This window comes from Onychostoma macrolepis, chromosome 18, assembly GCF_012432095.1.
Source record: "Onychostoma macrolepis isolate SWU-2019 chromosome 18, ASM1243209v1, whole genome shotgun sequence".
NCBI classification, from domain to species: Eukaryota; Metazoa; Chordata; class Actinopteri; order Cypriniformes; family Cyprinidae; genus Onychostoma; species Onychostoma macrolepis.
The window spans coordinates 20,199,311-20,220,267 of NC_081172.1; the positions used below are offsets into that span (position 1 = coordinate 20,199,311).

General features: G+C 44.2%; 1 protein-coding gene across 3 annotated transcripts in view; it reads right to left on the reverse strand.

Moving 5' to 3' along the window:
• LOC131524879 (neprilysin-like) overlaps window positions 1-20,957 on the reverse strand; it is a 62,862-nt gene that overhangs the window by 23,981 nt on the left and 17,924 nt on the right. For all 3 annotated transcript variants that reach the window (XM_058752258.1, XM_058752257.1, XM_058752259.1), the window contains exons 5-9: window positions 18,580-18,660; window positions 18,234-18,329; window positions 18,020-18,138; window positions 17,676-17,741; window positions 12,671-12,805 (exon numbers count right to left, since the gene is read on the reverse strand). In XM_058752258.1, coding sequence (XP_058608241.1) covers window positions 12,671-12,805; window positions 17,676-17,741; window positions 18,020-18,138; window positions 18,234-18,329; window positions 18,580-18,660 — 497 coding nt within the window. The remainder of the gene's footprint in view (window positions 1-12,670; window positions 12,806-17,675; window positions 17,742-18,019; window positions 18,139-18,233; window positions 18,330-18,579; window positions 18,661-20,957) is intronic.

Consider the following 20,957-nt stretch of genomic DNA (forward strand, 5'->3'; position numbering starts at 1 on the left):
AATACAGTCTTAAATCATATTTTTAATCACTGACGAAAATAAAGAAAAATTTTATTAGCTTATTCTACTTACGTTTGTATGTGAAGTCAAAATAAACCCCAACTTTGCTTTAAAATGCATCGCAAGATCTCCTAAGCGAAGATCGCATGATCACAAACCGAAATCACTTCCGTGAAGTGACCATCGCATGTTCCCTTCACTAACGGACTTCTGGAAGGGCCCTTCGTGAAGGGATTAAGTTGTTCACTTTCGTTTGGAACGTCCCTACAAATGGCGTCCCCTTCCCGAAGTGCCCTTCAAGGGCACAAAAAAGCCGTTTGGAATTCGCCCCTTAGCCCAGAAAGCGCAATGGATTGTGGGCAATTTTAGCCATTAGAGTGTGCATGGATCCACACTTCAAAAATCGACCTGAAATAGTAGACCATCCGGGGACTTTTGGCATACTCTTTTCAACATACTAGCTTTGGGACACACTTATTGTAATCTCACATACTATTTAGGATGGATAGTATGAACACTGGGACGCAGGGTGAGTGGTAGTGAATGTAGACGCTTTATATTATTTAATGTTTATATTATTCTACTTAAGATTGCATTGCAGTGGTTAAGGCTTACTGTATCATCAATTGCCCTTTGCACAGCCGGTGTGAAAAACGTGCTTTCTCCATGTTAGAATGCCGAAAAAGCAGAGGTTTTACCTGCAGACATTGATGATAAGGGCTATGGCAATTGATCATTCCAACGCGATCTAAGTTGAATCATATAAACATTAAATATGTCTACATTCACTACGGAACTCGTATGAAAATTAAACTGAAACTCGTATGGTAAACATCTAAAATAAAATGTGACTTTATAATTCATCTCTGTAGATTTCATATATTATAGATACAGTGATTTGCATTAAACTGTAAGCCCTCACACCACAAATAGAAGGAAATCATATATGGAAATGTTATTTGCGGCAGCTCGTTAATACCTGGCCACTTTTTGTACTGATTAAGTTTCGTTCATTCATTTATTTGATCGCTCGTATCGTTGTTCGGCATTGCTAGTAGGAATCTTCAACTTGGTTCAGTCGAGTACTCTTAACACTGAGCAGTTTTACCAGGCAATATGATGATATAGCAATGATCCACTGTTTGAGATCTAGCTATAGTGTATTCTTCCCTTACAAAATTAGCCATGGTTTTGCTACTCTAACCATAGTTTATCCATGGTATTTAATAAGATTGTGGTTATACGAATGGTAATACATACACCAAAAACACGGTCACTACATGTTTACTATAGTAAAACTATGGTTAATTGTCGTAAGTGTTTTAGCAGTTAGCCTAACTTATATCATCAGTACCACTGTATTGAATAGTTATTAATATTTGCAGCCTCTCAGACAAACAACAGAGCGATTTAAAAAAAAAATTATTTATTTATTTTAATTTTATTTAAGAATGTTTTGTGAATCTGGCCCCTGGTTATTTTAGGCCATTTAGAAATCCTGTGCAGAACGTGTCCCAAGGAAGTGGCACGTTTGGTCACCTTAGTCTATGCATGACCTGACATTTTATTTGTATTAGTACTGCCAAACGATTAATCGTGATTAATCACATCCAAAATAAAAGTTTTTGTTTACATAATATACGTGTGTGTACTCTGTATATTTATTATGAATATATAAATACACACACATACAGCATATATTTTGAAAATATTCACATGTATTTACATGTATTTTGGATTAACTTTTATTTTGGATGCAATTAAGTGCTTTGACACTGTTACATGTCTGCCTGTCTGAATCCCCTGTTTTCCTTATTTGGTTAGTTTCCGTTTCTTGTTAATTATCTGTGATTGTCCCCACCTGAGTTTAATTACCTTGTTTGCTCTTCTTGTTCTCCCTCCTATAAATGTCCTCAGTTCTCCCTGTATGTTTGTCTGTGATTTACGTTAATTAAATGGAAAAGTGAGTTGAAGCTACTTGTTCTCTCATCCTTCTTTTATATTTACTTGCGTTCATGCCACAACCACACACCCACGTAACAGAATCACGGACCGTAACAGAGATGGACTTCGTGGAAGCAGTCGCCGCCCTAACCTTCCTGAATCTCCCCTTTTATAAGTTCGCGTGTGAGTTCTGCGAACTCGCCGCGGCAGCAACGTTACCGGACTCCACCATCATCGGAATGTTCCGGCTTGGGGCCACTTTCCACCGTCCCGTGGACCTCCCAGACACCACGGGATTGTGTTGGAGAGAGGCCATTCTTCGGTGTCTGGGAGTCGTCCGGGCCCGAGCCGGAACTAACGCGCCTGCCGCGGCTCCCCCACGCCAACCATCATCCCCGACTCTTCCTCACCAGCCACCATCTGCGATCCACAAATTCCCGCCGCCGTTCGTGACTACGGCTAACCCGCTGACAGAGAGTGCGGCAAGCACGCCTGAAAGTATGGCAAGCCCGCTGGTCCTGTCCAGCTCACCTGTGCCTCCGCTGGTCCCGTCCAGCTCACCTTCGCCTATGCTGGACCCGTCCAGCTCACCTTCGCCTCCGCTGGTTCCGTTCAGCTCCGCGCCGCCCGAGCGCATTCAATAGTCCGTGCTTCAAGAGCGCCACCCTGTGCCTGCACCAAGAAGGCGCCTCCCTAGCTCCGCGCCGCCCGAGCGCATTCAAGAGTCCACGCTTCAAGAGCGCCACCCTGTGCCTGCGCCAAGAAGGCGCCTCCCTAGCTCCGCGCCACCCAAGCGCATTCAAGAGTCCGCGCTTCAAGAGCGCCCCCCTGTGCCTGCGCCAAGAAGGCGCCCCCAAGAGTCCGCGCTGTCCGAGCGCCCCCAAGAGTCCAAACAAAGATTGAAAGCCCCTAATTTCAGCCTTAAAATTCTGGGGGGTGGGCTATTCCCCTACGTCTCCTGCTCCGTCTTGGGTGCCCAAGCTCCTGGATCCTCCATGGGCGCCCAAGCTCCCTGCTCCACCTAGGCCTCCCAGGCTCCCTGCTCCTCCTTGGCCTCCCAAGCCTCCTGACCCGCCTTGGCCCTCCGAGTCCCCTGATCCGCCCCTGAGGGCGCCCACCCCCCCTCCCCATTGGTACTGTTACGGCGCGGGACGCTCCTACCGGGAAGGGGAGATACTGTTACATGTCTGCCTGTCTGAATTCCTCGTTTTCCTTATTTGGTTAGTTTCCGTTTCTTGTTAATTATCTGTGATTGTCTCCACCTGAGTTTAATTACCTTGTTTGCTCTTCTTGTTCTCCCTCCTACAAATGTCCTCAGTTCTCCCTGTATGTTTGTCCGTGATTTACGTTAATTAAATGGAAAAGTGAGTTGAAGCTACTTGTTCTCTCATCCTTCTTTTATATTTACTTGCGTTCATGCCACAACCACACACCCACGTAACAGACACAATCTGTATTGTTAAAAGCGCTATATAAATAAAGGTGACTTGACTTGACTAGAGCAGGACTAGAGGGAACACACAGCACAAACACACACGAACACACAACAAGACACCACTCAACAACACTACTCAGCACAAAACAAGGAGAAAAAATATCATGTAATATAAGGGGAAAAAATAACATAAGGAAATAGAGAAAAACTAAACAATCAAAACCAAAATAAAGGAAATGTCTAATAAATAACTAAAGTATACAATCCAAGCAATACAAGACTAAAAACAAGACTGAAGAACACCTAAAGAAAATATTAAGAGTAAATATAAGCAAGATTACTGAATAATCAAAACCAAAAAACAAGGAAAAACGAAAAACTGCAGCAAGGATACACAATCAGCAAATAACAGGACAAAACTGGAATATAGCGCAGTGAGTCAGAAACTGTCTCTATGGCACAATAGGAAAAACAGCACAATATAAAGGGAAGAAAGTACGTGAGGGTCAGGTGAGCACAAGTAAGGAAATAAGGACAAGACAAGGGCTAAACAAGAGGGCATGACCAAGGGAAACAAGGAGGTGGGACAACAGGAAAACATGGCAGACACAAACAAAGACAAAGCAATGTGTTAAGACACGAGATAAACAAACAAACAAAAAACATTAAACAAAAGCCCTATTCGGACGGGGCTAGTTTTCTAAACTACATTTTAGTTTCGATTCTTATCATCTGACTTCTGTGATTTTCATGTACCAATTCGGACGGGACTAACATCTCCGTGTTTAATACAGAGGTGAGAGGGTCTGTTTTGTACATTTGAGCGTCACAGAGATCACGTGCCCGGTATGCGTGTGTAGCCAATGATGATAATCTCTCTTTGGGGCGTGCCTTATTTTACGTGGCCCATAAAGATAGCCGTAGATGTGGTAGGAATGTGCGTCTCATCGTCACGGGTGACGTCATCTATTTCCGGTGTGTCGCGGGAGTGTTTGTTTGGTAAGGAGCTGCAGTCGCGGCTGTATTCCTGAACACTTTGAATCAAACTAGGTTTTACGTACTTTTTTGGGCTCGCGTATTTTTCTAGTGTGGACTGAGGAAGCCTGCGGTGCAGCGCATGTGGTACCCGATTGCTTTTGCGTCCTGGAATTTGAATGTCCTGTGCCTTGCAAGCCATTTAAACCGGTAGGTTGTTATTTATTATTTGCTGCACTAAGGGTCTGGATTGAGCACTTTAAATTTGTATCTATCTTTTTAGTTACAGACCGGGGGAGAAACATTGCAGTGGGTTTCTTGACGGAGCTTTTGTGGCTGTCTTCGCATATGCCGACTGTTATACCACTGATTGTTGCTCAGTAGTGCCGCATACCGTCACGTTACGGACCCTCGTCTCGCGGTACTTTACTGGCTCGACTGCAGGAATGGATGCGTAATCAGCCGCAAACTGCAATCACGTACTGCTATGGTATGGTGTTTATTTAAAGCTGGACACTTGTTTCGGCTGTCTGGTGGTCGAGCGTGCCGCGGATCCGCTACGATGGCCTCCGTTGCTCTCGCTTAGGGGGATCAAGTGACTCAACCATCCAGCAGTCATTATTTTGATCTGGTTCCTTTTTTTGAGTGGTATAACGTTATATAATTTGAATTATCTTTTGCTTATTGTGTTTTGCTTTGTTTATGAGTCCATTGCTTTAAAACTTAGTATTTTTTTTTGTAGATTTGTTTTTTTGAATTTATTATTTTGTTGTCAACCAAATTTCTGTGAATTGGTTGTTAACTGAATGGTTTCTTTTTGTTTGATTATATTTGTCTATTATTTTTTCTTGCATTCACCGTTTCAAGTACTGATTTACTAGCGGATGGTGACCATATGTGTGTAATTGCTCTTAATGCATGGAGTACTCAGTTTTATAATGTGTGTGAGTGTGTATATTTGATTGGATGTTTAATGTGTAATTCTGCTTCCTCTCCAGTGGTTGGGGTGATCAGGATTCGTGTCTGTGTGGACGAGTCTCTCTCTCGGTGGTGGTCTCTTCCGATTGCAGTGTTCCACATTTGTGGTCTGAAGTGTGAGTGCACGAGTGTTTGCTGTGTCATTTTCAGGAATGAGCGAGTAGTCCCCAGCCCTGGAGTGGAGGTTGAAGTGTGTGTGGTAGTGTGTATTTGATTCATATATTTACATTTGCTAATGATGTCCAAATAAAAACTGTACTTTTGTATTCCATCTGTCTCTGGTCTTATCTCAGCCACAACCGAACCTGTGTGCTTTAAAGTTAATCTTATCAGGCGATTCCCCGTAAATTTGCCTCCGGGTGGCGAGTCGGGTATCTTAGAGGGCTAGAGTTTATGTCTGCCTTTTGGGGGTGAGGTAACTCTCTCTCTCTGGTGTAAACTTTCAAATTTATGCCCTTTGTAAACGAACACGCCGCTACATTTGGCGTAGTCGGCAGGGTTGCGGCTGGGTAGGAGATTTGAGACATTGAGTGTTTGTTTTCTTGGGTGTTTTTTTCTTTTCCCAGATCATTGGTGACTGTTTGATCGGGCATTCCATTTGGGTAAGTGACATTTGTAGTATTTCATCATGGAGGATGAGTTGCGGGAAATGCGAGAGTTGGTGGCTCAGTTACGGGCGGATAATGAGAGGCTGCGTCAGGAGCAGGCACCAATTGATGTCCCTGACCCTGGCGCTGCCTCTACTAGTGCGGCGCGGCCGGCTACACCTCAGTTGGCTGATAGGAGTGGCAGCGCATCGGAGCGATTCGTATTTGTCCCAAGAGAACGTCGTTGTCCGAGATTTAATGGTAGAACTGGTATTAGCATTGATGAGTGGGTCGAAGAGGCCCAAGCATGTATGCGCACTCGTAATATATCACTTACCGAGCAGGCCTTCTTTCTATATGATAACTTGGAAGGGGAGGCCCGCGACGAGATCAAATATCGTTCGAGCGCGGACAGGAGTAATCCAGATTTAATTATTTCTGCCCTTCGTGAATTGTATGGGTGTGCAGACTCGTATGTGGCACTGCAGGAAGCTTTTTTTTCTCGAAGGCAACATGAGGGAGAAACATTGTTAGAGTTCTCCCTGGGCCTGATGAGTTTGTTAGACAAGGTGAAAAGTCAAGCGCCACATGCTATTCCAAATTCAGATATTGTGGTACGTGATCAGTTTGTTGAATATGTGTCGGATAGTGCGCTCCGCCGAGAACTAAAACAATTGATTCAACAGAAACCCACTGCAACGTTGTTGGATATTCGGGGCGAGGCCATTCGTTGGGAGCGAGAGGGAATGCCAGGTGGCGCGAGGGGTAGGAGTCAATCGGTACCGTTGGTAAGTGGCATCCAATATGGTGTTCGGGGGGGGTCAGATTTGGATCGTGGGGTTCAGTTGAGTGAATTTATTGAATTGCGTGAGCTGCTACGTCAGAAACAATGTCAAATTGATCAGCTCACCCGGGCTGTGTCACGTAATCAAAATGTACATGTGCACGATCACTCTCCTCGTTCAAATCCCATAATTTGTAGAAGGTGCCAACAACCCGGTCATATTGCTCGAAATTGTGAGGGTGGACGTCATCCCCCTCGGCCTCTGTTACAACCAATTGCTTCCGCTCCTGGTGAATTTAGGCCAGTGGCTGGGCCTCAACCGTCGGAAAACTAATTCCCACCGGCCGCGGAGCCACAGTCCGGTAGGGAAAACGCATGGCTCGGGTGTTTTAACGGTAATCAGTTTGTGTCCCGTTTGGTTTCCTCATGTCCACACTTGGTTGCTAATATTGGAGGGATTGCTGTGTCCTGTTTGGTCGACACTGGGTCCATGGTGTCAACCATTACCGAGAGCTGTTTTCGCCTCAGATTTGAATCATGGGGCCAAGATCGTTTGCGGTCGTGTCATTGGCTGCAGCTTCGAGCAGCTAACGGCCTGGAGATTCCGTATATTGGTTATATGGAGGTAGACGATGAACTTTGCGGTAATCTTGTTCAGGGTTGCGGCGTATTAGTAGTCCGGGACCCCCCTGGTGGCAGCTCTGAGATCCCGGGTGTTCTAGGGATGAATGTGCTCAGTCGCTGTTACCAGGAGCTTTTCGGACATTACGGGTCTATGCTATATACGTTACCTTCTGTAATGCAGGATTCTAAAATTATTCAAGCCTTCCAATAATGCCAACGGGTTATTCGCGCTACCGAGCATGGCGGCAACGTGAAAGTAAGAGGACGTAGTGCATGTCGTGTTTTAGCTGGCACTATTAAATTTGTTGCAGCTACGTGTTCTACCCAGTATATGAGCAGTACAGTGCTTTTTGAGCCTCCAGAGACAGGGTTGCCCGGGGGTTTATTAGCCTCACCTTCGTTGGTGCGAGTAGCTGGGGGTACCATTTATGTGCCGGTAGTGAATGTTGGGACCATCGATGTAGTGCTTTATCCTACTACTGTAATAGGTACATTGCGGGAGGTGTATCTGGTGGACCTTCCTGACGGGTTGACCGAGGTTCCCACCATGAACTTTCAGGCCGTATCGTGCAGTGTTTCCGTCACAGCAATACCAGAACAGATTGAGTCAGTTGAGTTGGGGGCATTAACCACAAAGGAACGGGAGCAGGTTAGAGCCCTACTCTGGGAGTTTCAAGGCGTATTTTCCACTCATGAAGGAGATGTAGGCTGCACTAACCTCTTGTCGCATGAGATTCCCCTCAGCGATAGCATTCCGGTCCGACAGCGGTATAGGCGCATCCCACCATCAGAATATGAGCTGGTAAAGACTCACATCAGTCAGTTGCTCGATGCACAGATCATTCGAGAGAGCTGCAGCCCTTACGCCTCCCCGATAGTATTAGTTAAGAAAAAGGACGGTAGCCTCCGTATGTGTGTTGACTACCGCCAACTTAATTCCAAGACTCGCAAAGATGCTTTCCCGCTGCCTCGAATTGAGGAAACGCTGGACTCTTTAGCAGGTGCCCGCTGGTTTTCTACATTAGACCTGACCAGCGGGTACAATCAAGTTCCCGTTTCCGAGCTTGATCGTCCCAAGACCGCCTTTTGTACGCCATTTGGGCTTTTTGAATGGAATCGTATGCCGTTTGGCCTGTGCAATGCGCCCAGTACGTTCCAGCGGTTGATGGAACGACTTTTTGGCGACCAAAGACACCAGTCTGTCCTGTTATACCTCGACGACATTATTGTATTCTCATCGTCCGTGCAGCAACATCTGCAGCGACTTAGGGTAGTGTTGGGCCGTTTGAAAACGGAGGGACTTAAAGTAAAACTGGAGAAATGTGCGTTCTTTCAAGAGGAGGTGAGTTATTTGGGGCATGTTATTTCCTCTCGTGGGGTGGCAACAGACCCGAAGAAGATCGAGGCTGTAGCACAGTGGCCTCATCCCACGACAGTGTCAGAGCTGCAAACCTTTTTGAGTTTTGTCAGCTATTATAGACGCTTTGTGGAAGGGTTTGCCAAGTTGGCAGCCCCATTACATAAGGTAGTGGCTATGTTAACGGGTGGTAAGTCTAGCAAGCGGGGTCAGGAAATAACTGTGGTGTGGTCAGAGCAGTGTGAGGAAGCGTTTCAAGTTTTGAAACGGGTTCTCACAACAGCGCCAGTGTTGGCTCATGCGGATTTTACCCGGCCCTTTATCTTAGAGATCGATGCCAGTCATGGTGGACTGGGAGCGGTACTCTCACAGGAATTTGACGGTAGGATTAGGCCTGTGGCTTATGCAAGCAGAAGCCTCAGGCCGTCTGAGCGCAATACCGCTACATATAGTTCTATGCGGCTGGAGTTTTTGGCTCTTAAGTGGGCCATGGGCGAAAAATTTTGTTATAATACTACTCCGCATCAAGCCACGGGAGAGTCCCCATACTTTCTCATGTTTGGTCAGGAGCCCAGGTTGCCCATTGACTTTCTACTCGGTAGAGTACAAGAGCCAGTTGCAGGTAGAGTGCATCAGTGGATTGAGGAGCACCAGGCACGTTTAAGGGTTGCCTTTGAAGGTGCACGAGATAGGCTTCAGGTGGCTGCCAGACGACGCAAGGTCAAACATGATCAACGGGTTAAGGAACTGCCGCTGTATGAGGGTCAGTTGGTTTACCTGCGTGATCATGGTGTCCGGGGTCGTCATAAGATACAGGACCCGTGGAGTTCAACTGTATACCAGGTTGTTAAGGCCCCACCAGTTGGTGGATCGGTGTATACAATAGCTCCAGAGCACGATCGGGAGAAGGTACGCCACGTCCACCGGTCCTCTTTGAAACCTAGAGCCCGGGTAGGGTTGGCACTCCAGCGTCCCGAGGTTCAGGACGAATCACCAGTGAGGGTGACAATTGAAGAGGAGCCAATGGAAGGAGACTTGGTGTATGTGGTACCAGACATTCCGACCATAGCCCAGGGGGATGCCTTGAGTGCTTCCCTTCCGGGGCCATTAGATGTTTCTGTTCCTAGAGTGGTGGAGCCAGCGGAGATTGAGGCAGGTGGTGGTATAGGTTCCTTGCCGGTACCGGAACCTACAGCACGAGGTCCGCTTAGTCAGCCTGAGGTAACTTTGCGTAGAACCGGACGAGTCGGGGCCGGACTTCACTCAAATGTGTATCATTTGCCGCGAGCAGTAGGAAGGGAGGCGGGACATAGTAGTCCTTATGCGTCAGCATCCAACTCCATTAGTGTCTTATTTAGGCCTTGGTGTTAGATTTGCATTGGACGATAACCTTAGAAGTTTGGATTCTCGTCGGGACGACGATGATAAAAGGGGGGGTAGATTGTAGCCAATGATGATAATCTCTCTTTGGGGCATGCCTTATTTTACGTGGCCCATAAAGATAGCCGTAGATGTGGTAGGAATGTGCGTCTCATCGTCACGGGTGACGTCATCTATTTCCGGTGTGTCGCGGGAGTGTTTGTTTGGTAAGGAGCTGCAGTCGCGGCTGTATTCCTGAACACTTTGAATCAAACTAGGTTTTACGTACTTTTTTGGGCTCGCGTATTTTTCTAGTGTGGACTGAGGAAGCCTGCGGTGCAGCGCATGTGGTAACCGATTGCTTTTGCGTCCTGGAATTTGAATGTCCTGTGCCTTGCAAGCCATTTAAACCGGTAGGTTGTTATTTATTATTTGCTGCACTAAGGGTCTGGATTGAGCACTTTAAATTTGTATCTATCTTTTAGTTACAGACCGGGGAGAAACATTGCAGTGGGTTTCTTGGAGCTTTTGTGGCTGTCTTCGCATATGCCGACTGTTATACCACTGATTGTTGCTCAGTAGTGCCGTATACCGTCACGTTACGGACCCTCGCCTCGCGGTACTTTACTGGCTCGACTGCAGGAATGAATGCGTAATCTGCCGCGAACTGCAATCACGTACTGCTATGGTATGGTGTTTATTTAAAGCTGGACACTTGTATCGGCTGTCTGGTGGTCGGCGTGCCGCGGATCCGCTACGATGGCCTCCGTTGCTCTCGCTTAGGGGATCAAGTGACTCAACCATCCAGCAGTCATTATTTTGATCTGGTTCCTTTTTGAGTGGTATAACGTTATATAATTTGAATTATCTTTTGCTTATTGTGTTTTGCTTTGTTTATGAGTCCATTGCTTTAAAACTTAGTATTTTTTTGTAGATTTGTTTTTTGAATTTATTATTTTGTTGTCAACCAAATTTCTGTGAATTGGTTGTTAACTGAATGGTTTCTTTTTGTTTGATTATATTTGTCTATTATTTTTCTTGCATTCACCGTTTCAAGTACTGATTTACTAGCGGATGGTGACCATATGTGTGTAATTGCTCTTAATGCATGGAGTACTCAGTTTTATAATGTGTGTGAGTGTGTATATTTGATTGGATGTTTAATGTGTAATTCTGCTTCCTCTCCAGTGGTTGGGGTGATCAGGATTCGTGTCTGTGTGGACGAGTCTCTCTCTCGGTGGTGGTCTCTTCCGATTGCAGTGTTCCACATTTGTGGTCTGAAGTGTGAGTGCACGAGTGTTTGCTGTGTCATTTTCAGGGAATGAGCGAGTAGTCCCCAGCCCTGGAGTGGAGGTTGAAGTGTGTGTGTGGTAGTGTGTATTTGATTCATATATTTACATTTGCTAATGATGTCCAAATAAAAACTGTACTTTTGTATTCCATCTGTCTCTGGTCTTATCTCAGCCGCAACCGAACCTGTGTGCTTTAAAGTTAATCTTATCAGGCGATTCCCCGGTAAATTTGCCTCCGGGGTGGCGTAGTCGGGTATCTTAGAGGGCTAGAGTTTATGTCTGCCTTTTGGGGGTGAGGTAACTCTCTCTCTCTGGTGTAAACTTTCTAATTTATGCCCTTTGTAAACGAACACGCCGCTACACGTATAGTCATTTGGATTGATTACCATTAGTGTATTCACAGTTTTACTACAAATACGACGATGAAGCTAAATGGCTAGTATAGCAAAATCATGTTAATATGTGGTTAGTTTTATTTGTAATAGTAAACCCATGTTTAATTTTCGTAAAGGTACATATGTAAATTAAAACATTATGTAATTGAATGCAGAAATGAACGTGAGTAATCTTACCTGACGCTGATTTTACAATAGCCAGTCTTAACAGTTTACGTGATCTGACCCTTGATCTTATTATTATTTTTATTTCTTTTCCGGGAGGCAAATATATCAAACATGTGCGCAGTAAGAGCATCTATGGTAATTCACGTTGGCCAAAACACACAAGAAAATGCGTTGTGAAAAAAATATTGCCGGCAATCACAGACATTCACATTCGGACAGAATTAGTTTTCTCCGAGGATCACTGAGTTTTCTGAAAAACAATAAGTAATTTGCTCTGGAATTATTACAGAGATTGTGTGAGAAAAACACAGACGTGGCAGATTCAGATGGGATTAAAATCACCAAGTACGTCTGTGAAACACAATTTTCCCACAATTTAGGGCTAAAGACAACACAGACAAAGCTGCCAGGGCAGAGCCCTTATATGGAGGTGTTCAAATATGGCCACCAAGTGAACAGACTTTCCTTGAAAGGGACTTTGACATCACGGAGCGCTAAACACTCTCATGCAGCATATGTTTCATTCATACTCGAAGCTGGAGGGCGCTCTAGCGCAGAAAGTCCAAAATGGACTTATGATGTGCCAGAAAATCCTAATATGGACAAAGGCATCCAGCGATTGCCTGTAAAGCTGAATAAAAAAAACACAAAGACAATGCATGCACGAAAAAAGCATGCAAAAAAATATCTGAATAATGCAGTGCTAACTGACATAGCATTTACTGTATGTGGTTTACAGTGTGTGTGAAATTTAAAAGTTTTCCATGCTTACATTAGCAATTTCCTTTTCCATCCTCATCACCCGGGCAATCTCTAGCCTGATATTAGTGTCATTGACCTCCAGACTTCGGTCTGTTCGGATAAGCTTCGCCAAGTCAATCATGAAGTTCTCATATGTCGCACAGGCCTGAGAAAAACACACATTGAAAACACATTAGTGCTAAATTCAATACCTGTTAACATGCATATTTTCTTCATTAATTTACGATAGCAGCCAGATTCTGGCTTCCCGGTCGTTTAGGAAGTATTTGAGCACTCTGTGAGAAATTATTCAAGCTAATTCCTTCTTTCCTCTCATTCTCTGCTTTCCTGCAAAAAGTTACATAATCATAAGTTCAAACTGGAAACAAAAGACAAGATCTTGGTCCAAATATTTGGTTTCACTTTATTTTGATGGTCCCTTTAACACATTCTATTGACTATAAGTAATGTTGCACCTACATTTCTACTAACTCTCATTAGAGTGTTAGTAGTGTATTAGTTGACTGGTAGGGTTAGGGTTAGATTAAGTTGACACGTTCTTGCAAAGTTACTTATAGTCAGTAGAATGTCTGTTGGGAGACCAAAACAATAAGGAGTTAGTAGATATGAAGCAGACAGTCTACTAATACTCTTATGAGAGTTTGTTGACATGTAGTTGCAACATTACTTAGTGTCAACAGAATGTTCAAAAGGGACCATCAAAATAAAGTGTTACCATAAATATTTTCATCTGTTTGTTCCTTTCTAACTTTTTGTATTGCTTTTTGTATTAAATTAGCCAGTCCTGGAACATAATAAAGGCAGATAGCACTTATATGTCTGACCTGTTGATGATAACTAACAGTTTGTGTCCACTGAGTCTGAACACTCCAGTACAAGAGTGACGTTTCAAAAGAAATTATATGCAAATTCGTTAGCTTAATTGAAAATTTTAATTGAGTAGACTGTTGGATCTTTTAGGAGACGGACTGGGCTTCTAGCTTGTTGTAACGGAGCTGACGAGATGAGAGGCGTGCGGATCCATGTGCAAGCTTTTATTAATAAACATAGTCAAAAACACAGGCAGGGTCGAACAACAGCAAACAGGTATGGCAAAGGCAAGGCAAAAGAGCAATCCTAAACGGGCTTGATCTTGTGATGACAGAAAACGTAATCCAGAGGGCTTGAAAGAGGGGTAATCCGTAAACGTGAGCATAAATCCAGGCTAGGAGCAAACACAGTCCGAAACAGGGTTAATACAAAATACGTGGCAAGAATCAGGAACCAGGAAAACAGGCAAGGCAAGACTATGACTAGACTATAAAAACTAGAGCAGGCTCTGTAAAGTAGCTATCAGGTATCACAGTGATAAATGCTAAACAATACTTGGCCATCAGAACGAGGAAGTCTAAGGCTTATAAAGCATGTCTGATTGGTTACACCTATGTGTGTGTAATTGAGTGCAGATTAATCTAATCAATGCAGTGGAACATGGGAAACGTAGTCCAGGGTGATGTGTAACAGTTTGTGTGGTGTGAAAGTTAATGTAATCGGAGGGTGACCTCTGGTGACAAGTGGATGGAAGGCCACGGAAAGGATTCATGACAGAGGCTGGTGGAGCGGAGGTGGAACAGGGGGAGGGATGGAGAGCCAGGTCCATGAGGAAGTGGAGAGACCAGGGACTGAGGCCAAGCTGGCAGAGCAGCGCACCAAGGCAGAGCAGGGAACCAGGGCAGTACCAGCAGAACAGGGAGCCAGGGCGAAGCAGGAAACCAGAGCGGAGCCGGAGGCCAGGAGAGGGCCAACAGAGCAGGGGCCCACCAGGGCGGAGCAGACGGAACAGGAGCCCACCACGGCGGAGCAGAAGACCACCAGCCCGGAGAAGACAAGACAGACAACCACAACAGACCAGACAGATCAGGGACCCCTCGCAGAGACTGCTACCTAGGGAAAATTACTGAAACTGGACAGACAAACAGTTCACCAACAGGCTTACTGACTGGGGCTGACAATGTAGATGGTTGAACAGACACATTTGGGAAAACAGAACAAGCAGACAGTTCATGAATGGTCTCTATGGCAGTGACAGGGTTAACGGGACAGACATGGAGTGCATTTGTAGTTTCGGGACTCATGACAGGCGGGTTTAAGGGTTCAAAGGCGGGTTTTTGGGTTGTGATAGACAGGGCAACAAACTCGGTATTGGCTTCCTGGAGAGTGTTTGGACAGACAGATCAATATTAGACTCATGGACTGGAACAGGACATACAGATAATTCAGAATTAAACACACTTGGGAGTAATGGGCTGGCAGACAGATCAAAACCGGGTGAATTGACTGAAACTGGACTGGTAGATATTGCAGTAAGTGACATTAAACAGGTAGACAATTCACAGTCAGACTCAGTTGAAACAAGACAAACAGACAGTTCAAAATCAAGAGCATTAAGGGCAACTGGACAGGCTGATAATTCAAACTCAGACTCATAAGTTGAAACTGGACAGACAGATAGCTCAGAATCAAGCTCATTGACTGAAACTGGATAGACAGACGGTTCACTGGGGGTCTCTTTGGCAATGACGGAGTTAACAGGGCATACAGAAAGTTCATTTAAGGTTTTCATGGCAGTGACGGGCAGGAATGAGAGTTCCTGAATGGCCCTTGATGTCGCAGCAGAACAGTCAGGAAGCTCACGGACAGCATCCTCGGGAGTGACAAACAAGGCTGTGAGTTCAAAAACAGCTTCTTTGGCTGGGTTGAGACAGGGCAATAGTTCACAAACGGCCTCCTTGGCCAGTTCAGGATAAAACAATAGTTCACAAACGGCCTCCATAGCCGTGACAGGACAAGACGAGAGCTGATGAGTGGATACCACTGACACCTCTGGAGGTTCTGCAGTAGTGACCTCAGGACACAGGGAGAGTTCAGTAACGGTCTCTTCGACCGCGAAATCACAGGTTGAGAGTGCATTGTTAGGCGCCACCACCATACAAGGAGTTAATGCGAGCGCCACCGCTTCGGGAGGTTCTGCAGCATGTGCCGCCATCGCCTCGGGGAACACAGCAGCGTACGTTACTACATCAGGAGGTTCTGCAGCATCAGCTGCCCCCTCTGAAGATACCATAGTGGAAGCCGCCACATCTGGAGATTCTGTGGTGATATATGCAGCCCAAACACACCAAAAAGCGATCCCCATCATGGGAAGCGCTTCAGAAAGGGGAATCAGTTCAGGAACAGAGGGACTCGAAGGGATAGGTGCTGGTTTAGGTATACCAGCTGCTCGTGCAGACACCAGCAGTGCATCCCTCACACTGGATACCAGACTGGGATATCGACAGACAGGGAGTGACAGGACTCTGGATGAACAGACGAGACTCTGAACGATCAGACGACAAGTGATGAGACTCTGGACGATCAGCTGTGACTTGACTTGGCTCACGAAGATCAACTGTGACTTGACTGGACTCACGAAGATCAACTGTGATTTGACTTGGCTCACGAAGATCAGCTGTGACTTGACATGGCTCGCGAAGATCAACTGTGACTTGACTTGGCTCACGAAGATCAGCTGTGACTTGACATGGCTCGCGAAGATCAACTGTGACTTGACATGGCTCAGGAAGATCAGCTGTGACTTTACAAGGCTCACGAAGATCAGCTGTGACTTGACTTGGCTCACGAAGATCAGCTGTGATTTGACTTGGCTCACGAATGGCAGTAATGGCGTGACCGGTTGTTGTGGCCGCCATTTTGTGAGTGCGCTCTGGTGCAGCCACCATTTCAGTCATAGATGTGGTGTCGCGTTGCTCCTCCACGACACCCACAGTGAATGAAGAGCCAACACACAACAAAGCATAGTCCATAAACTGACCATAAAATTAACGCGGACCCTCACGTCTAAGCTTAGACCTCAGCGGTTGATTAATGCCATCACAAAAAAACTCTATCAACTAACAGTCCGGTAAATCAGAGTAATAGGCAATGGCTAGATACTCTTGAATATAGTTCTCCAGCGAACACGGGCCGTGTTTTAGAGCTAATAATATAGGTGCTGTGTCCATACCTGGCCAATGTTCCTCTGAAAAGCTGCTGGATCCTTGTGTGGCCGAGTATTCTGTAACGGAGCTGACGAGACGAGAGGCGTGCGGATCCATGTGCAAGCTTTTATTAATAAACATAGTCAAAAACACAGGCAAGGTCGAACAACAGCAAACAGGTATGGCACAGGCAAGACAAAAGAGCAATCCTAAACGGGCTTGAGTCAGACGACAGCAAACGTAATCCAGAGGGCTTGACAAGAGGGGTAATCCGTAAATGTGAGTATAAATCCAAGCTAGGAGCAAACACAGTCCGAAACAGAAAGCAAAGGGTTAATCCAAGATACGTGGCAAGAATCAGGAACCAGGAAAACAGGCAAGGCAAGACTATGACTAGACTATGAAAACTAGAGCAGGCTCTGTAAAATAGCTATCAGCTATCACAGTGATAAATGCTAAACAATACTCGGCCATCAGAACGAGGAAGTCCAAGGCTTATAAAGCGTGTCTGATTGGTTACAGCTATGTGTGTGTAATTGAGTGCAGATGAATCCAATCAGTGCAGTGGAACATGGGAAACGTAGCCCAGGGTGATGTGTAACAGTTTGTGTGGTGTGAAAGTCAGTGTAATCGGAGGGCAACCTCTGGTTGCAGGTGGACGGAAGGCCATGGACAGGATTTGTGACACTTGTGTGGTCTGGGCAAATCCAAGGTGGGTTGTAACTCTGTAACTCCTAAATTTTGTCAATTTCATAAACAAGGACTTTTTATTAGATAAATAAAGTAAGAAAGAAAATGTTGAAGAGAAAGACAACAAGCTAGAGACTCTTCTTGTCCATTGGTTAGACTAGCCTGAACCAACATGAAAATTCATTATGGTCTAAGCTCATCTTTTTAGCAGGCAGAAGACAGGTGAAGGGGGAAACGAGAGAGGGAGATAGAAGCACGAGAATAAGTTTGACAAAATCCACCTGTTCCTGTTTAACAGGCTATTCTTACCTCCTCATATGGTCCGGTGCACACATAGTAGTCTCTTGAGGAGAGGCCAAGACTTGGCTGGTCAAACTGGCACAGAGAATAAAACCAAGAGACAATCAGCCTTTCATTCTTAATAGAAAACCCAACGCATGTACATGTAGTGCCACCCCAATAAAACTGTATCAATTACTCCAATTAAAAACCTCACAAAGCAATAAACAAGGATACTGTTTTTTTAAAGCAATTATGCGATTTTGCGATTTAAAAGACCTTTTTTTTCTGTGGAGAAGTGTGTTCAACTAAAGTGAACATGCATTTGTGTATGCAAAAGAGAAAAGTGGTAGTTTGTTGTTGCGCACACCTACATGAATGATGTGCGCATTGGAGTCTCTGTCATCTGTACCAATAAAAAAGCTAATTAGGACTTGCTTTCCATATTTCTCATTCAGTTTGGCTATGGCATCTTCCACTCTCCAATTCATTCCTGTAGAGGAGATGAGAGAGGAGAAATTGGGATACAAAGTACCCATGAGGTAATTGGGCGCATGCATAAAAACCTACTGAGAAATCTTCTCCTACCGTAGTTGGTGTCCCAATCATCTGTTGCTATAGGCCACTCAAAGACATCTGGCAGCACTGTAAGCAGAGGCAACCCACCTCTCTGTTCAATGAGGCCTGTCAGATAAATATTGAAGTAATGCAATGTTATTTAAGCATCCAGAGAATACTGAAATTGTTGAAATTTGAATTTGTTTGTTGAGAATCTCTAATGAATCTCATGTTTGGCAGCTCATTTGAAGAACTGTATTATGATTTGATAAAGACATCTTCCATGGACAGAGTTGTAACAGCAACTTTTGAACATTTATGAAGATATTAAACCTGAGCAATATTGCCAGAAGTCTTGAAATCAATCGATACTCACTCTCATTAGTGCAGGACCTGTAGAGGACTTTGGCTTTGGTCAGTGAGCTACTGCTTCCACTCTCTTCTCTCTCCAGCACTCCTATATTAAAATATAAAAGTAAAATATAAAGTATCATTGCATTTGTTGGACAGTATAACAGGCTGTCTTGGAGATGGATTTCAAATGTCAGCTTCACCATCATAGAGAGTGGCAAAACATCCTCCCAAATAAAAACCTCTTACATCATGCTTTTGTGACTACTTTACTCCTGTCTACCTCTCTTTCGGTAAGTGGCCCAGCTGTTGCTTTAAATCTCTTATATCCTGTTTGCAGTACTTGTGTTCAGATTTTGTTTTAATTAGTGCTTGGGTCCCAGCATTTCCTGTGAAAGGGCACAGATCATGTGTGAGTGATTGGATTAGAGACCGCCTGGTGGCCATGTGGCACGAACCCCTACAGCTTCAAAACTCTGTCACTCTATTTCTCCATCCATCTGACATGTGCAGATTACTTGCTTTTTTTTTCTCATACATTATATGTAGAGCTAATTTACAGACAAAATGCTTGTTTCAGAAAGTCTTGAAACACTTGTATCATTGATCAGCCTATAGCGATATTGTGTCTATATTGTGCCGGTACTTTGTTTTAGCAGCTAATTCAATTATTGGGATATTCAATATTTTCATATTTGTCACACTGTTAAGACATTTCTGTAATTTCTGCAGTTATTTACTGCAGAGGTCCCCAACCACCGGGCCGCGACCCACTACCGGGCCGTGGAAGAATTCCTACCGGGTCGCGAGAAAGTTCTGGGGAAAATGTGTATAGATATGACGCTCTGTTATTTATTGTGCGTAAATGATTTTTCTAATTACTCTTTATTTTCGTTGTATGCGATTGATATAGAGTAGCAATTTGACGATGGTTAAATTAGTAAATAAAAGATTGCTCTGATCTGTCATCATCACAGTTGATCCGTGATATACGGACCAGGTCCAGACCCCACCGTTCCGCATGTGATTCGCAGATTAATTTGCCAATTTACACGTTCAATCTATTTAAAACCACAAGAAGAAACGAAACAGAACTCAATTCGTTACTTGCGCGCTGTACTCGCACACACCCGAAGCGCGCACAAGCGTACGTGTTTCAGACAGTGCGGCATACCGAATTGATTCCTCTTTCATGTATTCATGTAGTTTTAAACCATGAAGGTGAGCCAATGGATATCACACAAGCAACGTGCAAACTTTGCGCAATAGTTATGCCAGTGAACGTCTTAACTTCAGTCATACAGAAAGTGAAAGAAAAAAAAACTGACGGAGTTTTCTAACGCTGCATTAACAGCGCATATTATCTCAGAGACAAGAGACGAATCTACTTCAACATGTGCTGATAACAGTATAAATGAATAGAGCTGTTTTAAAGACCCTATCCACAACAACAACATCAACCAACACCCCCCCCGGTCCGCAAGATTTTTTTCAAACCGTAACCGGTCCGCAGTGTAAAAAAGGTTGGGGACCGCTGATTTATTGTATATCGCCCAGTATAATACTGCAAATTCCCTTTACAGTAAATAACTGTAATACCCTTTGCATCATGGGAATTTTCTGTGACGTCAGACCCCACAGAGACTTACTGTGTGTGTGTGTGTGTGTGTGTGTGTGTGTGTCAGATTTTCGCACACCAGTTTAACCTAGTAACATGGCAGTAACAAACTTTACTATGGTAAACAGCGCTGTCATTTCAAACGACTTTTGTCAGCTTATTGAATTAAGTTACCGAATGAAAATTATTTTTAATGAGCAACGCTTATCTTATATTAACATTAGGTTAACTAATGTGAAATTTTGTTCAGGTGTTAGTAGTGTTGGCCAGTAGCCTGAGAAAATAAAATCCTATGTTAGCTAAGTTAAACGTGGCCATGTTTTAGAGCAGCACCTGGGTTTTGCAGATGGCTGTATTCTTTGGCTGTTTGTTTCTGTTGCCTAAAGATTCCTTGTGAGGATGAATCCAGAGGACACAACATAATGCACTGCAAAACGTCCTAAGACAGGAGAAATGGTGAAGTTGCACTGTTCCAGCTTTGGAAGACTGTATGTTTAAGTGTTATACATGCAATGTTTTAAATAAAGAATTCTATATTTTGTAATTATTGTGTCCGTTTTAATTGAATGCCAGTAGTACCTATGTAGAGTAAAAATAAAATGAATTCTATATAAAAAAAATAATCAAATATAAAATAAAATGAATTAATTACAGTAGTATACTGATGAATTTGATTTTTTTTTCTAGTAATATACTGTAAAACAGTACAGTTTGCCCTTTGAAATGTCTAACCGTGCAACTTAGGTAACTGCACAAACAAACCCCAAATTTGTGGAATTGTGGAA